Here is a 22352-nt window from a genome sequence, read left to right as displayed (position 1 = left end):
GTGTGGATCTTTTAATCCTCAAACAGTTAAGGGATAAAGACAAGAGGGGACATGGGAGAGATTCTGTCTATTAGGTTCTGGGAGGGACACAAGGTAAGAAGAAGACACAGAGAAGATCCAGTAAAATCCTGATTTTAACACAACCATGTGGTGGTTCCACTTTCAGACAAGAAATGAAGAGTTGTCAGATGCGAACTAGAGAGAGAGAATCCGATGGAAACAGACCCCACACCCCAGCCACTTGGAATTGAAGATAAATTATCAGAGATTATTTACCCCCTCTTTAGTTTCTTGCTTACAGTTACAGGTTTTTTTTACCCTTCATTTTTCAGCAAATAAACCACAAAATCCGCAAAAGGTTACCCAGATTTTGTGTGAATAAGATCATATGAGAAGTTAAATACATATCCAGAATCAAAGCAACGCCCTCAGTTTCAAAATTTCGTTTATTTACATTCTCCTTATAATAAATAAAAATGTTTTCAACAATTTCTTGGCGAAACACAATAACTGATCTCACATTAATGCTAAAAGACATAATTAAGGGCAATAAAACAAGAGCCATACTTTAAATTTTAAAGAGTTGAAGCTTTGTTACTGTAACTCTGTATGACTATCAAGATATATGTGTATATATTTTAGAGTCCTATTTGATAGAGTATGAGCGAGTGCATACCGTTTGGAGAGACTCCATGAACAAAGCAGAAAAACTTGTTAACGACTGGAACACACCAGGCAACCCTGTCTGCAGATTATTTAAAGTCATGGCTCTTGTCACTTCTATTGCCTTTGAGTATTTCAGCATCTCTTCCTCTACTCTCCTTTGGCAAGCTGCAAGCTCCAATTTTTTATCGCTTAGTGGGTCTCGAGCGTCTAACATGTGTTCGCTGTCGGGTCCTGAATCTGGTAAACCGGCACCGACCATTGAGTATGACTGGTAATATTTCCTCTCTAGGTTTCTAAGCGTAGAAGCTTTCTTCTCGAGCTCTTTTGACGCTGATTCTGTTCTTTTCTTTATCTTGTGTTCATCAGCTTGTTTTGCGGATATCACATGCACAACGTTGATGAAGCTTTTGATTGCCTCGGATGCGACTGTATCGGGAACACGGTCTAGAGCGAGTTTCCACTCATCGCAGAAGGCGTAAGCATTGAGCGGCTCTTTATGATGATCGGTGGCATCTTCTTGGCAAACTGGGAGAAGGGTTAGCTTGAACCAGGTGTGAACTGAGAGTATGAAGTCACGTTGGAATTTAATTAGACGGCTGAAACTGGTGTGCCAAGATGAGACAGCTGATTCCAAGTCACGTGTTGCTTGTCGGTGTAGCTCAGAGGTGGATTCACCTTTGCCTGATCTGTTAATGAGTCCCCGGACTTGCTCCACAATGCTATTCTGAGTCTCATGGTATTGATGCATAGATTTCCACATGTACATAAAGCTGCATCAGGTGAAAATAAAAACACAGATTAATGTCTGCTTCTTACAGTTTATTGCCTATAGGTTATACTGCCTCTTAACTATGAGACATAATTACCAATTTCAGCAACTTAGTAGTTATTTTGGCAAGATAAGCTATAAAACTTCAAAAGGCTAAGAACTAAACAGTAACAATAGATAATAAGAGAGGTAAGAGACCTTTTTGTCTCACTCTAAGCACGTCAAGGACCACAAAATTCTAAACGCATGAGCTCATTATTGCTCACCTACACTTACCGAGTCCACAAGATTCTTCTAAAGATAAGAAAAGTAGGTGGAAATAAATAGGATACTAAATTTAAGACAGCAAATGGGTAAGTAATGATTGCTTGCCAAAAATGTCAAATTCAAGAAAACTGTGGGATCAAAGATAACATCAAGCAAAAGAGTGATTCAGTTATATAGATAGAGCAAAATTACCCATGACAGAGCTCAACGAGTTGTGGAACAAGGTCAGTATCACGAAGACGGATTATGGCAGTAGATGTGGTTGTAACAGCTTGAGAAGTAACAATTATCAATGACTGTAACCTCGTTATAGAGGCCTTTGTCTTGTCTAGTTTAGCTTCATCGTCCCCTTTATACTCTTGGCTTTGAAGTTGTGCTAACTTCTTCTCATGTTCAATCTTGAAGCCTTCTCTAGCCTGGAAAAAAAAATCATCAGTTACCAACAGTCAATTCCCAAAATTAATCAAAACTAAAAACCTACAAAGGCTTTGATTTGGACAAACTGTAAAAGGACCTTAATCTCTTCATAGAGCTTCTTCTCCCATGCCAAGAGACGGTCAAGAGTGGAACAAAGGCTCTTCGAACTGTTCGGTTGATCCAGAGCCGTCGTGTCTATCCTGTACTTGACTGCCAATGGTGGCTTCGAGGTCCATGTTGAGCTCAAGGTGCTTAATATGCTACTAGAATGAATCACCGTTTCTAATAACACAAAATTCAAAATGTCACAAACTCATCAAAAGCATGGATAATTCTCCAAGTTACCAAGAAAAGCAAGGAAACAGAACTCACTCTTCAAGTGGCTGAAACTGCGATCGAGCTCAGCTCTGCCAAGCTCAAGCATCTGAGACACTTGATCGCCCGAGGCAGCGGCTTTATCGAAATTCTCCTTAATCGCATCAACGATTTCTTTCAAATCCCTATGCCTAACCACCATGTTCATGTCAGTGATCTCTCTTCCGCCTCTATAGCTACCAGAAGATAAAGTCGCATCATCGGCTTTATCATATTTGCCTTGTTCAGAGCCGCCGTATTCTCGCGGCATTGGCTGATGATGCTGTCTCATCGAAGTACTTCTCACCGTAGATCCACCAAACTCGGAGCGAGTCCCTACCTCAGAGATCGACTCTCTATCGTCATCTTCTTCCTCCTCCTCATCGGAGCTCGTGGTGCTGTAATGATCGTGATCCTCCCATTCACTACAATGTACTTCCTCTCTCTCCGTCTCCGTCTCCACGACATTGCTCACTGATTCGAACTGCTTCAGCTTCTGCTTACTCGGGTCGAAGAAATCATACTCTGACCTCTCTGTTTCAGTATCCTCATCTTTGAAGCGATCATCGGAGTTTTGTTTCTTCTCTTGAGCCTTCCGATTGAAGAATTCGGAGTCCGGAGGTGAAGGAGGGTAAAAATTCTCCCAGTTCCAGACGGAGGAGGCCGCATGAGAAGGAGTAGCGGAGTAAGTAGAGTTCTGATAAGCAGCTCCGGGATAAAAGTTCGGCATGAAATTGGATCTCTCACTCCTCGGAGAAGACGAAGGACTTGACTCCGAGAGTATATGAGGCAGCTTAGGTTTCGGTGGCTGTTTCCGCCGTCGATTTGAAGAGACGGAATTGACTGAAGAAGACTGCTTGGTACTACTAGCAACAGAGGGAGACATCGGAGGAGGCGACGGAGGAAAACGTGGAGGGACGAATTTAGCCGGAGATGGTTCAGAAAGCGGAGGAGGAGGATGGAGGAAAACGGCCGGAGTTTGATCGGAGACCGAAAGAGGTTCACCGGCGGCGAATGAGGAGAGAGAAGATCCAGTGAGACGAAGAGATCGGCAATAATCGGCTTGAGCGGCGGCGAGATGATGACGAGCGTAGACAGCTTCTTTCATGAGACGGCGGCGATCCTTACAACGCCGTACAGAATCTTCGTTATCGAGCTTGGACGCCGCACATCCCATGGCTGAGGGCTTATTTCTTCTTCTCCTTCAGGTTACGGTGGCGCGTGAAGCTCACGTCGGCTCTGCATATTTCACAACAGTCATAGAGCAAAGGGAAAGAAAAAGAAAAAAAAAAGCTATATAGCTGTTTCCAGATTTTCCCACTACACTACTACTACTAACTACAGTGTGTACTCTACTGACTATTTTTCTCATATTTATCGGCAAAAAAATAAAACATAACCGACAAAAATTAACCTAACTAATCTTTTTACTTTGACCAATTGACAAAAATAACACAATTTTAAGTTTTTCTTCCATATTTAGTACATATTTTCAAACATTCTAAAACTAACACAAATTTATATATCCTCAATTTTGGAAAAAAACTAAATTATTAATAAAATTAAAATTTATTTAATTTCTTTTGAGCATGCACAAACCAAGATCTCAATCTAAAACCTATGATCCACTCTCTCTCGATCATTCTCTCTCTATCATTCTCTCTCTCTATCATCGTCCCTCTCTCTCTATATCATTGTCCCTCTATTCTCTCGATCATTGTTCCTCTCTCTCTTTATCATTGTTCCCATGTTCCCTTGAATTTCTTCCTCCTCCTTTGAATCTTGTTCCTTTTTGTCCGTTACTTCACCATATTTACTTGATTCACCGACTGTTTTATTCTATTAACACGTTGAACACACTTAGGTTTTTTTCTGATTTCTATTTTCTAGGTTCTTAATTTCAGGAAGGATTATATGAAATCCAGGAAAAGTTATATGAAATTCGGGAAGGATTCTATGAAATTCAGGAAGGATTGTATGAAATTTGAAAAGAATTCTATGAAATTCAGGAAGGATTTTCTTAAATTTCATGATGACTTTCATAAAAAAAGTTTAGATTTCCAAACATCAGAATGATGTTTAACATTTATGATGGCTTTCATAAAAAATAAAAAAATGAACTTCTTGAACTTCATGATGGCTTTCATAAAAAAAAAAAATGTGAACTCTTTAAGATTAGCCAAGATTCAAATTTGATGCCTATTTTTACGAACGGTCTAAGAGAGTGTACCAATAAGCCAAGCTATTCATTCGTAGAAAATATAATAACAAACACTAATTTAGGTTAAAAACTAAGCTGGGTGCAAACAAATTATTTATGAAGGATTGAATGATGTTTAGGAAGGATACTTTAAAAATTATGATGGTTTTCATAAAAAATAACACAATAGCTATAGCACCAACCATATACATCTCATTTTACCCAGAACCATCAGAGAGGACATATTTTATGTATTGTACTGAGCTTAATTCAAGACACGCTAGTCCAACTATGTCCCCCAATGATTTTACTGTAGATTTAGGAAGGATTTCATAATATTTAGAAAGACATCCTTGAAATTTATGAAGCTTTTCCTAAATATTCATAAATCCCAAAAATGGTTATGACCAGAACGAGAAGATCCTCTCCCACTGTACTCTGCCTCATCAACACTACTAGCCAACTCCATAACCGACGAAGTATAACCCGAAGAAGCCAAAGACATCAAAACCAACTAATTTTCTTACTATTTACCATCTTCTTTGTTTTCAATGGCATTATATCAAACACTTGGTATACATCAATATTGTTGTCAAAGATGAGAAGATAGCACTCAAATACACAGTTTAGCTTCAAGATTACCCATGCTTTTCCATTTCATTTACAGTTCAAATTCTAATACCCAAAAATTCAAGCCACCGCTCATAATCAGATTTCTTTTATTACCTAACAATTCCCAACAGTTCCAACATTCAACAGTACCCAGCAATTCCAATACCCAACAATACTGAACAATTCCCAACAATTCATAATTCATAATCAGATTTCATTTAATATCCAAAAATTCCATTACCCAAAGCTTCTTCTTCTTCTTCTCCGCAAATATAAACCCAGACCATAGTAGCTCATCCCATTACACTTGGCAAGGAAGCAACAACAAAGCTACAAATCCAATTATGAATATGATTGGTGATGAAACAATTAGCTATATTCAAAAGCCTTAATATGACAAATTTGTCTAATCCCTCAATTAAAAGCTATAAAGAATCACGATCTCGTTGAGAATGTCAAAATATAAGACTAGAAAAAATGCACGAAAAAGAAGAAGAAAAATAATAATAAGAAGAAGAAGAAGAAGAAAAAGAAGAAGAGGAAGCTTCACCGGAAGGTTTATTACCGGAAGCTTCACCGTAACTCTGTAAACTTCGCCGGAACCTTCACGGAACCTATCAAAAAGTAAGTTTAATAATTTCAAATTAAATTTTGTTATTTAAATTAAATAAGAAATTTAATGTATACAAATGCTACTTTTGGAAAAATTGAGAATATGTGCTAGATTTGGAAGAATAACTTAAATTAGTGCTATTGAAAGAAATTTCTCTTTTACCTTTTGGTTTTTTTTTTTGTTAATTAAAAATTTAAAACTTATATAAAAAACGACACTTTTTTTGGACACATTTATTAACGGTTACCAGAACCTACATTACAATATTACGGTTAATCATAATTATTAAATTGTTCATAGAACCCCTATCATACACAAAAAGACAACTCGTAATTAACATTGAAAAATAGTCATTTGTGATTAGAAATTACCTCTGTAATTACTTAAATAAGTCTAATTACAATATTGCGAAGCCAAAAAGGAGAAAAGGAAAAACTAAAAAGGGTCGTGGATCTAAAAGGCTTGTGAGCTAAGTAAGGTCCAAGATGAAGAAAAAGCATCGATAAAAGTGGGGAAAAAAACGGCAGGGTGGTGAAAAGCTGGAGCTAAAAACGGTGAAAAGTGTTATTTTCCTCTTCGAAGAAAAAGTCTTTTTTAATGAATAGAACAAAACCACATGCATTTTTTCTTTTTTCCTTTTTCCTTTTTAAGCTTTCTAGTTTTTCTTCTTTACCAATCACTTTGTTCCAAAAGAGTCATCATCACCGCCTATATGACCGACCTTCCTTTAAAAGACTTTTTAAGCGAGTCTTTGGAGGTAAATTATAGTAACTTATTATTATAAAGGACCAAACAGGCATCTAATTCGTCTGCTTCGAAAAAACAGGTGTCCCTCCCTTCTCGTTCTATTGTGTATCTTCTTCTCCAATATTATTTGCTCGCTAGACAAAACTACCAAAATGTCTTTTGTTTATTTTCATGTACACAAATTACTTAGAATCGAAGATATAACATTTCTTTGTATTCATTTCAATTCATTACATGTGTTTTGCGTAATAAGTATAGTGAATCATTATAGAGAACAAAAAAATTGCTATTTTTTGTTAAGTGCATAGAAATATTGCAAATACATATATTATTTACAAACTAGGCAAACACATTAATAATGCCCTTTAGAATGGGTCCTTGGGGGGAGAAAATGAAAAAGACCGAGTCCAGGAAAGTGGAGGCCCCAACAACAATGAGAATGATTCATCTTTCGACTGAACCTTGAAGTAGTGATTTCTTTTTTTTTTTTTTTTTTTTTTTTTNTTTTGACAATCTTGAAGTAGTCATATCTTGGCTGAGAAAACGTGATATATGATATGACACTTATATGTACCACGTAATAGCGGATGACCATTTTATACAAAAACTAGTACCTAACGAAAATTTGTAATAGAATTCTAAAAAAACTGGAAATTATTCAACTTATTTATTTCCATATTAAATCGGAAATCCAAAAAAAAAAAAAAAAACGGAATTAGATTTGGGCAAGTCAAAGCAAAACAAAAAGAAGAAGAAAAAAAGGAGGGGATTGGGCAAGTGACCATTACGACCAACATCTACAGGTAATGTAATGACTAGTGTGTGTAGTAGTAAAAGGGCTCTTGCCACCGAACGTCTTAAACGTGTTAATGCTATGAACGTGGAATACTCTTCTGTTTTTTTAATTTTTTTTTTTTTTTTTTTTTTTTAGGATCAATTGTGGCTTTGATCGATCGCATTTGTAATTTACTTTAAAGCCTTCAATCCAATCTTGGCAATGATCAAGTTATTTTTCTTAAGTGTACTAGTCTTCTCACCCGTCTAACTACATCTCGCGGTAAATAGATGTAAATTGACTAGATTTAATTAATTTGCACACCAGTTGTTCGTCAAAACTCCCAAATGAAATTCGTCAAATCACCCTATGTTTTTTTGTTGAGATTATGTTTACTACATTCTGCAATTTCGTTAATGTACTACAAGGAAATCTTTATTCTTCATGAACTGTCTCATTCTTTTCCAAATTTTGCTTCTTTACTGAGTCTAGTTAGAGTTAAGAACCAAGACCAATCTAGAGTCTGACAACTTGTTACTGGTTTACATCTTTTACAACCACTTGTTGGATATATGTAACTTCTCAATTGGCTTACACTTTTCTTTATCAGGTAAAAAGCCTTTCTTTATTACGAAGCTAAATGTAGCTTGCTTGGTTAACAACAGACCAGTTCACGAGTGGCACAGAAACCATTGTTTTCGGGTTCAGCTACTGCAGGAAATCTACAGCTCCAAAATAGTTCAATGGAAAAACTACAGGACCATGGGAAGCTTTATGTTGTTGACAGGCTTTCTCGATTTGAGATTATTGATGCCTATGTATACTTCTTGACCCAATTTGCCTGATCACATCCAACAAGGTACACCACATTTCACCCCTTCATTTTAATTATCTTCCCGTAATTTTATACGGCCATGGATCTTGCTCTTAGCATCTATCTAATTAAACTATAAGAAAACAAAAGGCAAGAAAACTTGTCCAAAAGACGTCCCGCTAAATAAATTGTTGTTGTCCACTAAATGGTTCTTTGTCTTCTGAAGATTTATATGGTCAAATAAAAACTTGTTATATATTTTAATTATTCTTGATTTTTGCTATAATGGAGGGTGTTAAGCTCTCAAGAATCTCGGAATATCCTGATTAGCGTAGACAATAAAAATATATCCCAACATCATGGATTACCACTATCTTGAATTGTTTATTATAGAAATTTTACGTTTGAGAGTTTCCTTTCACGTTCTAAGAATAGGACCGTTTGTTGTGCTACAATAATGCGATTAACGGTGACATAAAGAATTTTTGATCAAATTATTCGACGCGTGTGCTATTTGTTTTTTTTTTTTTTTTGTCCCTCTAATCTTTTCAATAGGCAAAAACAGAGGTCAATGCTTTGCTTGGCTCGACCTTAGACATTAACATCTTCTTAGTCAGAATCTTTTTGACTTTTGAGAATTTTTCTTCTCCTGATTGCTAGGAGCACGAGTTACAATCTAGGTTTCTTTACCGAGGTGAAATGTTAATAAATAGAACAAACTTAAGGAATAGGGCTAATCTTTTATTATATCCAGTGTAATCTAGTTTAGTTTAGATTTATTACTACCCTAATGCCGGTAGATGCTGAGAGAGGCTACTCCTACGTCTTCAAATGTACATTGGTAAAGGAATTTCTCAGATCTTGTTTTTCTTTAAATCCTTATTTTAGTTTACATTTTTACGGTAACAACAATGACAATTAAAAAAAGAAGAAATATTGAATTAATGGCGTTATGAATGAGTCAGCTTTCTTCCTGCATTGGGTTAATCTGGCCGGCAAATCTTTGAACTCGTTATTATATAGACCTTATTGTCTTCTTTATATGTTTGCCTACATTACACATTCGTCTCAACTCCCCGATTTGCCCCTGGTTTTAAAAGCTTGTCTTGTTTCCTTTGTGAAGGGCTAGCGGGTGATGCTTTGGTGAAGGTTTTTTTCTGGTCCTCCTGGTAAGTGTTTATTCTGCATTTCTTGTCTTTGATTAACGTCTGCATAGATTTCAAATTATTACTTTCGTTTGAGTTGGGTATGTAGAAGAAAGTGGTAAGAGGGAGATGCTTGATGATAAAAAAAAGTGACCTTGTATTATCTTCAGGAAGAAGGAAAATATGTAGTCTTTTAATGATGCATTAATTAATTAATTACCTGCCATTGCAGATTTCATAACTGAGTTTTAGTAACTTCCGGCTCAAGCAAAAAGGAAGTTCGATATGACGGACATATCAGAATCTCTCAAGGCTATCACCACGGAGAGCGTTGATCTGGTATGTGATTTTTTTATACATAGCCACTTTTTTTGTTTGCAGATATTTGTTTTGGATAGCTATTTAAGTAATTATGGAAACTATGATTGATTGCTATTCCTCATGGATCGTTGCAGGAAAATGTTCCCGTTGAAGAGGTTTTTCAACATCTCAAATGCACGAAAGAAGGGCTGACTACCAATGAAGTGCAGGAGAGACTTACCTTGTTTGGTTACAACAAACTTGAGGAGAAAAAGGTTAAAAGATATAATTTTTCAATCTCATATTCATCCATTACTTTTCTTATTCTGTCTCTTTTAATGTTATGTTGATCTCTCTTTTTATTTGGTTCTGCAGGAGAGTAAGATACTCAAGTTCTTGGGGTTCATGTGGAATCCACTTTCATGGGTCATGGAAGCTGCAGCCCTCATGGCCATTGGTCTTGCACATGGAGGAGTACGTCTTTTGTTCCTTCTCATGACTCCGTTCATTATTCAACAATACATAAATACATGAATTTTTGATGGTCTCGGCTTACCGCAGATTCTTAAAACAATTTTAAAGACTGATGAAACTAATTTGTCTCAACTGTTCAGGGAAAGCCACCGGATTATCACGACTTCGTTGGTATTGTGGTTTTACTTTTGATAAACTCGACAATCAGTTTTGTAGAAGAAAACAATGCTGGAAATGCAGCTGCGGCTCTCATGGCTCAGTTAGCCCCTAAAGCGAAGGTTTTTATTCCTTTTTGTTGTGTTCATTTAAAATTTGATTGTAGTAGATTACTTATTATTCAACTGTTTTAGTCCATCCGCGATGGGAAATGGAACGAGATAGATGCAGCTGAGTTGGTTCCAGGAGATATAGTTAGTATCAAACTGGGAGATATCATTCCTGCTGATGCTCGTCTTCTTGAAGGAGACCCTTTAAAGATTGACCAGGCAAGTTCAACTTCTATATATGAGGAGATCATAGCTCTGCATCCTTATCTCTCTTTCGGCTAATCTTGGCTAGTTTTATATTCTCTCCAGTCAGCACTCACAGGTGAATCTCTTCCAGTGACCAAAAATCCCGGTTCTTCAGTGTACTCTGGTTCAACTTGCAAGCAAGGTGAAATTGAAGCAGTTGTTATTGCGACTGGTGTCCACACTTTCTTTGGAAAGGCGGCTCATCTTGTGGACAGTACCACCCATGTTGGCCACTTCCAAAAGGTTTGTTCAGACTTTAGAGTAAAATAAAATTGTCAAAGGTTTTTGGAGTCAGTGACTAAATATAAACTTTTGTCTATTGATTTCCAGGTTTTGACAGCAATAGGAAATTTCTGTATCTGCTCGATTGCAGTAGGAATGGCGATTGAAATCGTCGTCATATACGGTCTCCAAAAGAGAGGGTACCGTGTTGGTATAGATAACCTTCTTGTCTTGTTGATTGGTGGAATCCCCATTGCTATGCCTACTGTTCTATCTGTTACAATGGCAATTGGTGCTCATCGCTTGGCTCAACAGGTCAGTACAAGTCGTTAAGACAGAGTCAGTTAACTTTTGTTGATTTAGTGTTTCTGTTGAAATGACTTTACAATCCATTTCAGGGTGCCATAACAAAGAGAATGACAGCCATTGAAGAAATGGCAGGAATGGATGTTTTGTGTAGTGACAAAACAGGTACTCTCACGCTAAACAAGCTTTCCGTGGATAAGAATCTGATCGAGGTGTGCATATTTCCTTCAACTTACTTGATAGTTAGTTAGTTACAGATCCTGATAGGTTGGGGACGATGATGTAATAAAAGCACTTTTATCTCTTTTTTGTTACAGGTGTTTAAGAGGGGCATTGACAAAGATATGGCTGTGCTTATGGCTGCAAGAGCTGCACGTTTAGAGAACCAAGATGCTATCGATACTGCAATTGTTTCAATGTTGTCAGACCCGAAAGAGGTATTGACTCAAGACTCAACTTTCCGTAAACTAGATACAACTAACTCGTATAGAAACTATGATGTATTGATCTGATACTTTGTCTTCAGGCACGTGCCGGAATTCAAGAACTTCATTTTCTTCCATTCAGTCCAGCTAATAGAAGAACTGCATTAACGTACTTAGACGGAGAAGGCAAAATGCACCGTGTCAGCAAAGGCGCTCCTGAGGAGGTTAGAACCTTTGCTGTCAACTTTCTTTATAATATAGCTATTACAACTTTCCATTGTTTTCTGAGAGATTATTCTGATAATTTGTCCTTCTCTAGATTTTGGATATGGCACACAACAAATTAGAAATCAAGGACAAGGTACATGCTACAATCGACAAATTTGCAGAACGTGGCCTAAGATCCCTTGGGTTGGCATATCAGGTGAGACATGATTAACTAGTTTTACAAGTAAAATCTGCACTTGTTTTTAATGGAATATCTCCTCATCTGATTACGTTGTAAAAATCCTTATTCAATATTAGGAAGTACCAGATGGTGATGTTAAAGGCGAAGGTGGTCCATGGGACTTCGTAGCTCTTCTTCCTCTGTTTGATCCTCCTCGTCATGACAGTGCACAGACAATTGAGCGAGCACTTCATCTTGGAGTCAGTGTTAAAATGATCACAGGTACAAAGCCAGTCTTTAGCTCCTTTCACTATATATTTTGCTTTTATACTACCGTAATAAATAGTCAAGAATCATAATAATTGCAGGTGACCAGCTTGCTATTGCCAAAGAAACCGGAAGAAGGCTTGGAATGGGCACAAACATGTACCCGTCTTCATCTTTACTCTCTGAGAACAACGCTGAAGGAGTTAACATTGATGAACTTATTGAGAAAGCAGACGGTTTTGCAGGAGTCTTTCCTGGTAAAGTTACTTACTTTTAAACTACATTTTTAATTGTAACTATGATCTTTCAAAAGTATCTGACAAACACCTTTTTCTAATCGTTAGAGCATAAGTATGAGATTGTGAAGAGATTACAATCCCGAAAACACATATGCGGTATGACTGGTGATGGAGTGAATGACGCACCTGCCTTGAAGAAAGCTGATATTGGAATTGCTGTGGATGATGCAACTGATGCTGCTCGGAGTGCTTCTGATATTGTCTTAACAGAACCCGGGCTTAGTGTTATCATCAGTGCTGTCTTGACTAGCCGTGCAATTTTCCAGAGAATGAAAAATTACACGGTACATAAATGCTTCAGCCTCAGTGACTTACTTACCTGACAGATTAAATTTAAGAGGCTTAAATTGATAATTTTTTAACCTTCATTTTGCAGATATATGCTGTTTCTATCACTATACGTATTGTGGTAAGTTTCTACGTAGAAAATGCATCAGATTTTCACAAATACGTTGTCTTATTTTCATCTGATAACACATTTTTTCTATGCCTGTGTTACAGATGGGTTTCATGCTTCTCTGTGTCTTCTGGGAGTTTGACTTCCCACCATTCATGGTTCTTGTAATTGCAATCCTTAACGATGGTTAGTTACTGTTAACGTTTTTTTATGATTCAGCTTAAGGATTTGCTGGTTTTTGAAGCATTAACTCTGATAATTTGGTTTTATGTTTAAAAGGTACGATCATGACCATATCCAAGGACAGAGTCAAGCCTTCTCCAACTCCAGATTGTTGGAAACTCAAGGAAATTTTTGCAACTGGTGTTGTACTTGGAACTTACTTGGCAATCATGACAGTTGTGTTTTTCTGGGCAGCATACGAAACCAACTTCTTCCCTGTAAGCTACACATTATCCTTCTCTTTGTTTTTTTACTCTCATTTCAAGTTTCAGCAGAATATAACTTTCCCTTTTTGTGGTAGAACATATTCCATGTGAGAAACTTCAACCAGCATCATTTTGACATGAAAGACAAGAAAGTGGCTGCACATTTGAATGAACAGATGGCTTCCGCGGTCTACCTTCAAATCAGCACAATCAGCCAAGCGTTGATCTTCGTGACCCGTTCCAGGAGCTGGTCATTTGTTGAGCGTCCCGGTTTTCTTCTTGTAGTTGCTTTCCTAATTGCTCAGCTGGTAAAGAGACTTTCTTCAACTCTCTTATCCTCTCCCATAGTTACTTAAAGCCCTCTTCATAATACAATTTGTTAATGGAATCCAATTGGTGTATTTTTAATAGATTGCATCTGGGATATCAGCAATGGCAACATGGCCTTTTGCTGGAATCAGAAGCATTGGATGGGGTTGGACTGGAGTTATCTGGATATTCAACATAGTAACTTACATGTTACTTGATCCTATCAAATTCCTAGTCCGTTATGCTCTAAGTGGCAAATCATGGAACCGAATGGTTGACGGGAGGGTATGTAGATAGAAAGACGAAATCTCATACTTAACAATTTGGTACTTTAAAATCTCTACATTTGCCTGACAAGAACTCGTGATTTGTTTCCAGATTGCACTCACTGGCAAGAAGGATTTTGGCAAAGAAGAACGAATGGCTGCGTGGGCCACAGAGAAGCGTACACAACACGGTTTAGAGACAGGTCAAAAGCCAGTTTATGAGAGAAATAGCCCAACGGAGCTTAACAATATGGCTGAAGAAGCTAAAAGACGCGCAGAAATTGCAAGGTTAGATTTCTGATAGTTTTATCTAACATGTATAGTAGAGATTGTTGTTGGTACCTAGATTGTTTCAGAGATATGATCTCAATCTCATGGGTGTTTTTAAATTTCTGATGAAAATTGCAGAATGAGAGAGCTTCAGACATTGAAGGGGAAAGTCGAATCATCTGCAAAGCTAAAAGGCTATGATCTTAACGATGTCAACAACAACAACTACACAATCTGAGAGAGGAGTCTCGATCTCTGCTCTTAATTCATTTTATCATTTCTTTTTTTTTTTCTCTATATGTATTACTAATTCTTCTTGATAATGACAATTAAATTTTGATATCTTGTTGGAAGATGTCTCATGTTGTAATCTTTCATTTGATGCCTGTAACTTTACTACTTTTTTATTTGATGAAAATTCATATTTTGATGGGTTTTTGTTCGGCCCTTTATAAAGCAGCACACACTTTTAATGTTAGCTCTTGTTTCGGTCTCTCTTCACATACATTGGAAAGAAAAGAAAGTGTTAGAATTTAGTGACTAAATCTTCAGTTCTATTCATCGTATAACATTCAAGATTCTCGAGATGAGCTGCTAAAAGAAGGAAGAGCTATTAATGTTAGATGTGTTGATCTTGTAGCTGTGGATCTAGTTGGCTGTCTTCGATTTTGTAATGGATTTACCTAATGTAAAAGAATTCATAGTTACTAGATAACTCTCGTTTTTAATCATCATTCGAAGATAGTTAACTTTACAGAGTTACACCATTCGTAAGCACAGCAATTAAAAGAGAGAGAATCAAAAAGACACGCAACGTTGATTTGTTTGTTTTGTTTCTCTAATCAAATTGGAACTGCGACTACTGTTCTGTCTAATTATAACACTCACCACACGCTTAAGCCGCGCGTGGATAAGACAAGCCAACTAAAAGTCAACTAACTTACTAGCGCGTGGTACGCACGTGCTTAACTGCAGATAAGAAGAACACGCCACCACAAGAGTTAAATTAATCTCATCGTACAAAGTACAGAGCGATCTTTGGAGATAATATTATTAAATCCGGTCGGAGACGACGAGACTAAAAACTTCGCCGGGGAGTTTGTTCCGGTACCGGAGTTTTACTTTTGAAGTCGTGTTTTCTAGTTTCTTCTCCCACCAAACAAAACCCCCTAGATTTAGAGATTCTGTTTCCGGATAAGGAAGTAGTTGAGTTTGATCGGTTTGTTGTCTCTTAAAATTCATCAAATCACAGGAAGAAAAAAAAATGGCGTTTCTTAAGGCAGCGATTATTGTTGCCCTAATCTGCAATTTCCTCTCAGTTACTTCTTCTGTTCCTTTCGTAGTGCTACATGGTAATTATTTCCCCCCCCCCCTTTTAGTTAGCTTTGTGAGGGTATTTTAGGTTTTGGAATTCCCAAATCTCTGGAAAAAGAAAAAGTAAAAAAAGGGTTTATGTGTTTTTGCTTTCATCAGGAATTGGGGATAAATGCAGTAATGCAGGAGTGAAACAATTCACAGAGCTTTTAAGTGATTGGTCTGGTTCTCAAGGATATTGCTTGTATGTCTTATCTCTTTATTATACCAGCAAGCACTTTCAGATATTGCTCAAAATTTTGGTATTTATTGTGTTTCTTTGTAAAATTTAGGGAGATTGGGAATGGCTCATGGGACTCATGGACCATGCCCCTCCTTGATCAGGTAGTGATGTTACATGCTGGAAACTGTATGATTACATGCCGGAAATAATATAAGTATCTGATTATTTATTTTTCTTTTTCTTTGTGTGTTTTGCAGACATCTGCTGCTTGTGACAAGGTCAGATATATATATTGCATCAAGTGTTTGTTTGCTAAGTTTTGGCTTTTGAAAATACCATTTTCATTATATATGTAATGTTTTATACTATCAGGTGAAAAGTATGCCTGAGCTTAATGATGGTTACAGCATTGTGGGGCTTTCTCAGGGTAACATGATCGGTCGAGCTCTCATTGAGTTTTGCGATGGAGCACCACCTGTAAGTCCCATAAACATGCCTATGCCTATAAGTGTGTATGATTCCTTAATATATTTGTATTAGCTTTCTCAATCATATATTTTCCTCTAATAATAGGTTAAGAATTTTGTATCGGTAGCGGGTCCTCATGCTGGTACTGCANGTTCGGCCCTTTATAAAGCAGCACACACTTTTAATGTTAGCTCTTGTTTCGGTCTCTCTTCACATACATTGGAAAGAAAAGAAAGTGTTAGAATTTAGTGACTAAATCTTCAGTTCTATTCATCGTATAACATTCAAGATTCTCGAGATGAGCTGCTAAAAGAAGGAAGAGCTATTAATGTTAGATGTGTTGATCTTGTAGCTGTGGATCTAGTTGGCTGTCTTCGATTTTGTAATGGATTTACCTAATGTAAAAGAATTCATAGTTACTAGATAACTCTCGTTTTTAATCATCATTCGAAGATAGTTAACTTTACAGAGTTACACCATTCGTAAGCACAGCAATTAAAAGAGAGAGAATCAAAAAGACACGCAACGTTGATTTGTTTGTTTTGTTTCTCTAATCAAATTGGAACTGCGACTACTGTTCTGTCTAATTATAACACTCACCACACGCTTAAGCCGCGCGTGGATAAGACAAGCCAACTAAAAGTCAACTAACTTACTAGCGCGTGGTACGCACGTGCTTAACTGCAGATAAGAAGAACACGCCACCACAAGAGTTAAATTAATCTCATCGTACAAAGTACAGAGCGATCTTTGGAGATAATATTATTAAATCCGGTCGGAGACGACGAGACTAAAAACTTCGCCGGGGAGTTTGTTCCGGTACCGGAGTTTTACTTTTGAAGTCGTGTTTTCTAGTTTCTTCTCCCACCAAACAAAACCCCCTAGATTTAGAGATTCTGTTTCCGGATAAGGAAGTAGTTGAGTTTGATCGGTTTGTTGTCTCTTAAAATTCATCAAATCACAGGAAGAAAAAAAAATGGCGTTTCTTAAGGCAGCGATTATTGTTGCCCTAATCTGCAATTTCCTCTCAGTTACTTCTTCTGTTCCTTTCGTAGTGCTACATGGTAATTATTTCCCCCCCCCCCTTTTAGTTAGCTTTGTGAGGGTATTTTAGGTTTTGGAATTCCCAAATCTCTGGAAAAAGAAAAAGTAAAAAAAGGGTTTATGTGTTTTTGCTTTCATCAGGAATTGGGGATAAATGCAGTAATGCAGGAGTGAAACAATTCACAGAGCTTTTAAGTGATTGGTCTGGTTCTCAAGGATATTGCTTGTATGTCTTATCTCTTTATTATACCAGCAAGCACTTTCAGATATTGCTCAAAATTTTGGTATTTATTGTGTTTCTTTGTAAAATTTAGGGAGATTGGGAATGGCTCATGGGACTCATGGACCATGCCCCTCCTTGATCAGGTAGTGATGTTACATGCTGGAAACTGTATGATTACATGCCGGAAATAATATAAGTATCTGATTATTTATTTTTCTTTTTCTTTGTGTGTTTTGCAGACATCTGCTGCTTGTGACAAGGTCAGATATATATATTGCATCAAGTGTTTGTTTGCTAAGTTTTGGCTTTTGAAAATACCATTTTCATTATATATGTAATGTTTTATACTATCAGGTGAAAAGTATGCCTGAGCTTAATGATGGTTACAGCATTGTGGGGCTTTCTCAGGGTAACATGATCGGTCGAGCTCTCATTGAGTTTTGCGATGGAGCACCACCTGTAAGTCCCATAAACATGCCTATGCCTATAAGTGTGTATGATTCCTTAATATATTTGTATTAGCTTTCTCAATCATATATTTTCCTCTAATAATAGGTTAAGAATTTTGTATCGGTAGCGGGTCCTCATGCTGGTACTGCATCGATTCCTTTCTGCGGCGTAAGTAACTTAACTAACTCCCTCCAAAATTTTGGTTTCTTCTAGAATAATAACACTGCCATTGACATGGGAACTTTTTTTATTATGTTTTCTTGATGTTTGCAGGCTACCTGGATTTGCATCATGTTGGACAGTATGATCAAAGCAGAGATCTATAGCGACTATTTGCAGGTATGATGTTCTGGAGTATTTTACCGTTTCTGCGTGAGTTTTCTGTTAAACTTAGTACATCTGTCTTGAGTTTCAGGAACATTTGGCTCCTAGTGGTTTTCTCAAAATCCCAACTGTAAGTTGTTTTCCTGTTAAAGGTTTAGNGTTTTGTTTCTCTAATCAAATTGGAACTGCGACTACTGTTCTGTCTAATTATAACACTCACCACACGCTTAAGCCGCGCGTGGATAAGACAAGCCAACTAAAAGTCAACTAACTTACTAGCGCGTGGTACGCACGTGCTTAACTGCAGATAAGAAGAACACGCCACCACAAGAGTTAAATTAATCTCATCGTACAAAGTACAGAGCGATCTTTGGAGATAATATTATTAAATCCGGTCGGAGACGACGAGACTAAAAACTTCGCCGGGGAGTTTGTTCCGGTACCGGAGTTTTACTTTTGAAGTCGTGTTTTCTAGTTTCTTCTCCCACCAAACAAAACCCCCTAGATTTAGAGATTCTGTTTCCGGATAAGGAAGTAGTTGAGTTTGATCGGTTTGTTGTCTCTTAAAATTCATCAAATCACAGGAAGAAAAAAAAATGGCGTTTCTTAAGGCAGCGATTATTGTTGCCCTAATCTGCAATTTCCTCTCAGTTACTTCTTCTGTTCCTTTCGTAGTGCTACATGGTAATTATTTCCCCCCCCCCCTTTTAGTTAGCTTTGTGAGGGTATTTTAGGTTTTGGAATTCCCAAATCTCTGGAAAAAGAAAAAGTAAAAAAAGGGTTTATGTGTTTTTGCTTTCATCAGGAATTGGGGATAAATGCAGTAATGCAGGAGTGAAACAATTCACAGAGCTTTTAAGTGATTGGTCTGGTTCTCAAGGATATTGCTTGTATGTCTTATCTCTTTATTATACCAGCAAGCACTTTCAGATATTGCTCAAAATTTTGGTATTTATTGTGTTTCTTTGTAAAATTTAGGGAGATTGGGAATGGCTCATGGGACTCATGGACCATGCCCCTCCTTGNTATGGTTGGATTTTTTTCCTTTTGTAGACCAAGCTCTATACCGAGGATTGGATTGGTTTGAAAACCTTGGATGAAGCTGGAAAGGTGAAGTTCGTTAACGTCTNTACATGCTGGAAACTGTATGATTACATGCCGGAAATAATATAAGTATCTGATTATTTATTTTTCTTTTTCTTTGTGTGTTTTGCAGACATCTGCTGCTTGTGACAAGGTCAGATATATATATTGCATCAAGTGTTTGTTTGCTAAGTTTTGGCTTTTGAAAATACCATTTTCATTATATATGTAATGTTTTATACTATCAGGTGAANTCAGTGGCTTCCAAGTGTAGGGACTGTTATTATGGATCTGATTGGTCCAGAAGTGAATCAGCTTCAGCTTGTGCTGCGTCATGTCTGATTCTGATGTTCTCTGTTNCCTGAGCTTAATGATGGTTACAGCATTGTGGGGCTTTCTCAGGGTAACATGATCGGTCGAGCTCTCATTGAGTTTTGCGATGGAGCACCACCTGTAAGTCCCATAAACATGCCTATGCCTATAAGTGTGTATGATTCCTTAATATATTTGTATTAGCTTTCTCAATCATATATTTTCCNAAAAGAAAAAGGGATGAAGAACACCACTGATCCCTAAGGTCTGTTATTACAGAAAATCTCAGAACGAGACAAAGAAACATATAAGTTCACATATATATCACAACAGCTTTCTGTCTTCAATCCAATCAAACATCTTCTGAGGCAAATTCTGATTCTTTGCAGCATGAGCCTGAAGCTTGGCTTGTATAGTTTGAGAGATGCAGAGGTATTCTATCACTATGATTTGCTAAGAAAAAGGATCAAATCCTATTATAAGATACTTTCTTTCCTTTAGAAGATTCTGCCTGATGATGCTCGAGATTGCGAAGCACAATCTTCGCAAAGATCCTGGCTCCACGAGGCACATTCGCAGCTGCAGCTGCAGAACGCAAGGCTCTTGCTTCTCCAGCGTTCTGCATCAAGCTTGCGTGATGCATTGCGTGACGACCTCCAGGTATTGTAAACTGCAATTTCATCGGTTAGTATTAAAATGCAATTGATTAAAAAGCGCACGCAAACAAAACAAAAAAAAAGTGAAAGAAAACCTGAAGAAGCGCAAAAGCTGCACAAGCTTTGAGTGTATCATCATGGTTTCGCAACATTGTAACAAATCTTCCAATTTCGGAACCACTGCATCTCAAGTGACCAGCTTCTGGGATTCGAGCTTTCTCTGCGACCTGTGCTAACATAGATGGAGCAAATGATAAAGCACCACCTGTAAAGATTTGGTGCTCCATGAAAGTTTTAATAAATGCTCCAATGTGTTTAAGAGCCATCATTCTAGCACCATTTAAGGTAACACTTTTAGATGCACTTTCCGATGAAGTCCCTATCATCGCGTATTCATCCATCCTGTACAATAGATAGATAAAATCAAAGTTAGATTTAGTATAATAGAGAAATATGCCAAATATGTATCTTTAATGTGATATTAATTAAGCTTTCATTACCTTCCATCAAACATGTATGCCAATGCTAATGCTGCCATGAAACGAGCCATTTTGGAAACAGAAGTCAAGCAGAGGTGAACAAGTGATTTAACTCCCCCTTCTTCCACAATCCGCAGAGCGTTACCAGGATTAAAAGCAAGATTCCACAGAGCTCCTGCAGCAGTTTCATGTACATCCTGGAAAAGGTAAAAGCTGGATTAGATGAACCTTATAGGGTAGGACATGGGAACTTACAAGAGAAACAATTTACCTCAGCTTCAGATCCTGCAAGAGCAATCAGAGGCGGTATACCACCATCACGACCAATTGCAATGCTGATAGAAAAATATCATAAAATAAATAAACAATTAATGGACTGTCATTAAGGTTTTACGTAAATCGCTTTTGCTTTGATGCAGCTCGAAAGCTGCATTGATATATACAAGCTGCATCAATATATGCACACATCCAAGCATACAATAACAAATTAATAAATAAATTCAAAGGGTTGCACCTGTTTGCTTCTGAGACAGATAGTCCCCAAAGAGCACCAGCTGCTCTCTCTTGGAGACCTGTGGATGCATTTGAACAGGACTTCGCAAGTGCCACCTATTATAAATTATATGATCAGAAAGAAGTGATAAGTTGCCTGAAGGTGAAGCTGAAACACATAAATGAAATATACAAAATTAAAACAGATAGAAAAGGAAACATATTACCAAGGCTTCAACACCACCAAATGCAGCAATGGATTCTCGATTCTTGTCATCGAATGATAAATTCCAAAGAGCGCCAGCAGCTTCCTGTTTAACACCATCATGTAGCGATTGCGTAAGCTGAAGAAGAGCATCTAATGCACCGGCCTCTTGTCCAACAGCAGCATTATTATTGTTGCTATCACCATGAGCAGCCAGATTAGCCAAAGCACGAGCCGCCTGAAAAAGGGCAATTTGTCACAAACTCAGTTAACTAGCATCCGTCACTCAAAATTTCACAAGCTAATTAAAAAATAATAATGAGGTGCATTCGAAAAAAATGACGTACCTGTTCTTGAGCTCCTTCATACTTGCAATTCCGAGCTAACATCACCAAGGCATGAACACCCCCTGCTCTTGCAACTTCCGTGCTGCATTTATCGTCTGCTGCTAGGTTCGCTAATGCCCCAGCAGCACGTTCCTAATCACACAAAAAAGATAGATATCTTCTTTTAGAAAGAACCAATAATAAAATCATTAATAACACTAAAAGAAAATAGTAACTACCACCACAAAATCCTTACCAAAAAAAAACTAGCACCACAAAGTAAGACTACCAAATCTAGCAAATCTTATCTCTACAAATTTTCTATAATTACAAAAAACCATAACACAATAGGATAAACTAAAGGTTTACATTATAAATCCTGTGTGACCAAGTAGTAGACGTAGCCAGAAGTGTTAATTTTGGATATTTCCAAATCATAAGTGCAAGGTTTTAAAGGTGGCAAACGTGTACCAGAACTCCATCACAGCCAGTTGGCCATCTAAAGATAAGA

The 22352-nt window shown here is 37.4% G+C and overlaps 5 protein-coding genes and 1 long non-coding RNA gene across 8 annotated transcripts in view; 4 read left to right on the top strand and 2 right to left on the bottom strand.

The window, feature by feature from the left end:
- On the bottom strand, positions 406 to 3828 carry LOC104749302. The gene is made up of 4 exons (XM_010470896.2): positions 2492 to 3828; positions 2217 to 2401; positions 1895 to 2118; positions 406 to 1436 (listed from the first exon to the last, which is right to left on the bottom strand). Exons 1-4 carry the CDS (start codon positions 3648 to 3650, stop codon positions 647 to 649), a joined length of 2358 nt encoding a protein of 785 aa, XP_010469198.1. The 5' UTR covers positions 3651 to 3828; the 3' UTR covers positions 406 to 646.
- LOC104749300 (ATPase 7, plasma membrane-type-like) lies at positions 7364 to 14679 on the top strand. 3 transcript variants are annotated; one of them, XM_019237920.1, is made up of 24 exons: positions 7364 to 7448; positions 8031 to 8279; positions 9358 to 9403; positions 9612 to 9718; positions 9835 to 9954; positions 10055 to 10153; positions 10294 to 10431; positions 10504 to 10638; positions 10729 to 10908; positions 10996 to 11202; positions 11286 to 11405; positions 11511 to 11630; positions 11720 to 11842; positions 11938 to 12042; positions 12144 to 12288; positions 12375 to 12530; positions 12618 to 12856; positions 12949 to 12981; positions 13074 to 13155; positions 13249 to 13409; positions 13493 to 13705; positions 13809 to 13991; positions 14085 to 14260; positions 14381 to 14679. In XM_019237920.1, exons 4-24 carry the CDS (start codon positions 9665 to 9667, stop codon positions 14478 to 14480), a joined length of 2889 nt encoding a protein of 962 aa, XP_019093465.1. In that variant the 5' UTR covers positions 7364 to 7448; positions 8031 to 8279; positions 9358 to 9403; positions 9612 to 9664; the 3' UTR covers positions 14481 to 14679. The 3 variants fall into 3 exon arrangements, with proteins under 3 accessions (XP_019093465.1, XP_019093466.1, XP_010469197.1); XM_019237921.1 differs by lacking the exons at positions 7364 to 7448; positions 8031 to 8279 and adding an exon at positions 8785 to 9075; XM_010470895.1 differs by lacking the exons at positions 7364 to 7448; positions 8031 to 8279 and having other exon boundaries at positions 9305 to 9403.
- LOC104753238 (palmitoyl-protein thioesterase 1-like) lies at positions 15247 to 16646 on the top strand. The gene is made up of 7 exons (XM_010475520.2): positions 15247 to 15594; positions 15716 to 15800; positions 15889 to 15940; positions 16037 to 16057; positions 16152 to 16256; positions 16353 to 16433; positions 16512 to 16646. Exons 1-7 carry the CDS (start codon positions 15507 to 15509, stop codon positions 16644 to 16646), a joined length of 567 nt encoding a protein of 188 aa, XP_010473822.1. The 5' UTR covers positions 15247 to 15506.
- Positions 16964 to 18559, top strand: LOC104753237 (palmitoyl-protein thioesterase 1-like). Its single transcript, XM_010475519.2, has 8 exons — positions 16964 to 17311; positions 17433 to 17517; positions 17606 to 17657; positions 17754 to 17774; positions 17869 to 17973; positions 18070 to 18132; positions 18238 to 18303; positions 18380 to 18559. Exons 1-8 carry the CDS (start codon positions 17224 to 17226, stop codon positions 18557 to 18559), a joined length of 660 nt encoding a protein of 219 aa, XP_010473821.1. The 5' UTR covers positions 16964 to 17223.
- LOC104749299 lies at positions 18625 to 19316 on the top strand. The gene is made up of 3 exons (XR_761356.2): positions 18625 to 18972; positions 19094 to 19178; positions 19267 to 19316. It is a non-coding gene; the product is annotated as an uncharacterized LOC104749299 (long non-coding RNA).
- The window catches only part of LOC104753236 (protein ARABIDILLO 2-like), a 4668-nt gene continuing 2240 nt past the window's right edge, over positions 19925 to 22352 (bottom strand). Inside the window, exons 3-10 of the mRNA XM_010475518.2 lie at positions 22313 to 22347; positions 21863 to 21994; positions 21538 to 21753; positions 21333 to 21427; positions 21090 to 21153; positions 20840 to 21015; positions 20435 to 20741; positions 19925 to 20353 (exon numbers count right to left, since the gene is read on the bottom strand). Coding sequence (XP_010473820.1) covers positions 20150 to 20353; positions 20435 to 20741; positions 20840 to 21015; positions 21090 to 21153; positions 21333 to 21427; positions 21538 to 21753; positions 21863 to 21994; positions 22313 to 22347 — 1229 coding nt within the window. The 3' untranslated portion in view covers positions 19925 to 20149. The remainder of the gene's footprint in view (positions 20354 to 20434; positions 20742 to 20839; positions 21016 to 21089; positions 21154 to 21332; positions 21428 to 21537; positions 21754 to 21862; positions 21995 to 22312; positions 22348 to 22352) is intronic.

The sequence above is a fragment of the Camelina sativa genome, chromosome 16 (genome assembly GCF_000633955.1).
Source record: "Camelina sativa cultivar DH55 chromosome 16, Cs, whole genome shotgun sequence".
NCBI lineage: Eukaryota > Viridiplantae > Streptophyta > Magnoliopsida > Brassicales > Brassicaceae > Camelina > Camelina sativa.
Note: the sequence above shows the minus strand (reverse complement) of the source record. Positions and strands in the feature narration are given on the sequence as shown.

What these genes read in the sequence shown, in the direction of transcription:
- LOC104749302 (XM_010470896.2), bottom strand. Translation starts at nt 3,650, where the DNA reads ATGGGATGTGCGGCGTCCAAGCTCGATAACGAAGATTCTGTACGGCGT. An exon ending in CAGTTTCAGCCACTTGAAGA is followed by an intron (nt 2,402 to 2,491) that starts GTGAGTTCTGTT and finishes TTGTGTTATTAG; the next exon opens with AAACGGTGATTCATTCTAGT. An exon ending in CTCGTTGAGCTCTGTCATGG is followed by an intron (nt 1,437 to 1,894) that starts GTAATTTTGCTC and finishes CACCTGATGCAG; the next exon opens with CTTTATGTACATGTGGAAAT.
- LOC104749300 (XM_019237920.1), top strand. Translation starts at nt 9,665, where the DNA reads ATGACGGACATATCAGAATCTCTCAAGGCTATCACCACGGAGAGCGTT. An exon ending in CCCTTGGGTTGGCATATCAG is followed by an intron (nt 12,043 to 12,143) that starts GTGAGACATGAT and finishes ATTCAATATTAG; the next exon opens with GAAGTACCAGATGGTGATGT. An exon ending in ACCGAATGGTTGACGGGAGG is followed by an intron (nt 13,992 to 14,084) that starts GTATGTAGATAG and finishes ATTTGTTTCCAG; the next exon opens with ATTGCACTCACTGGCAAGAA.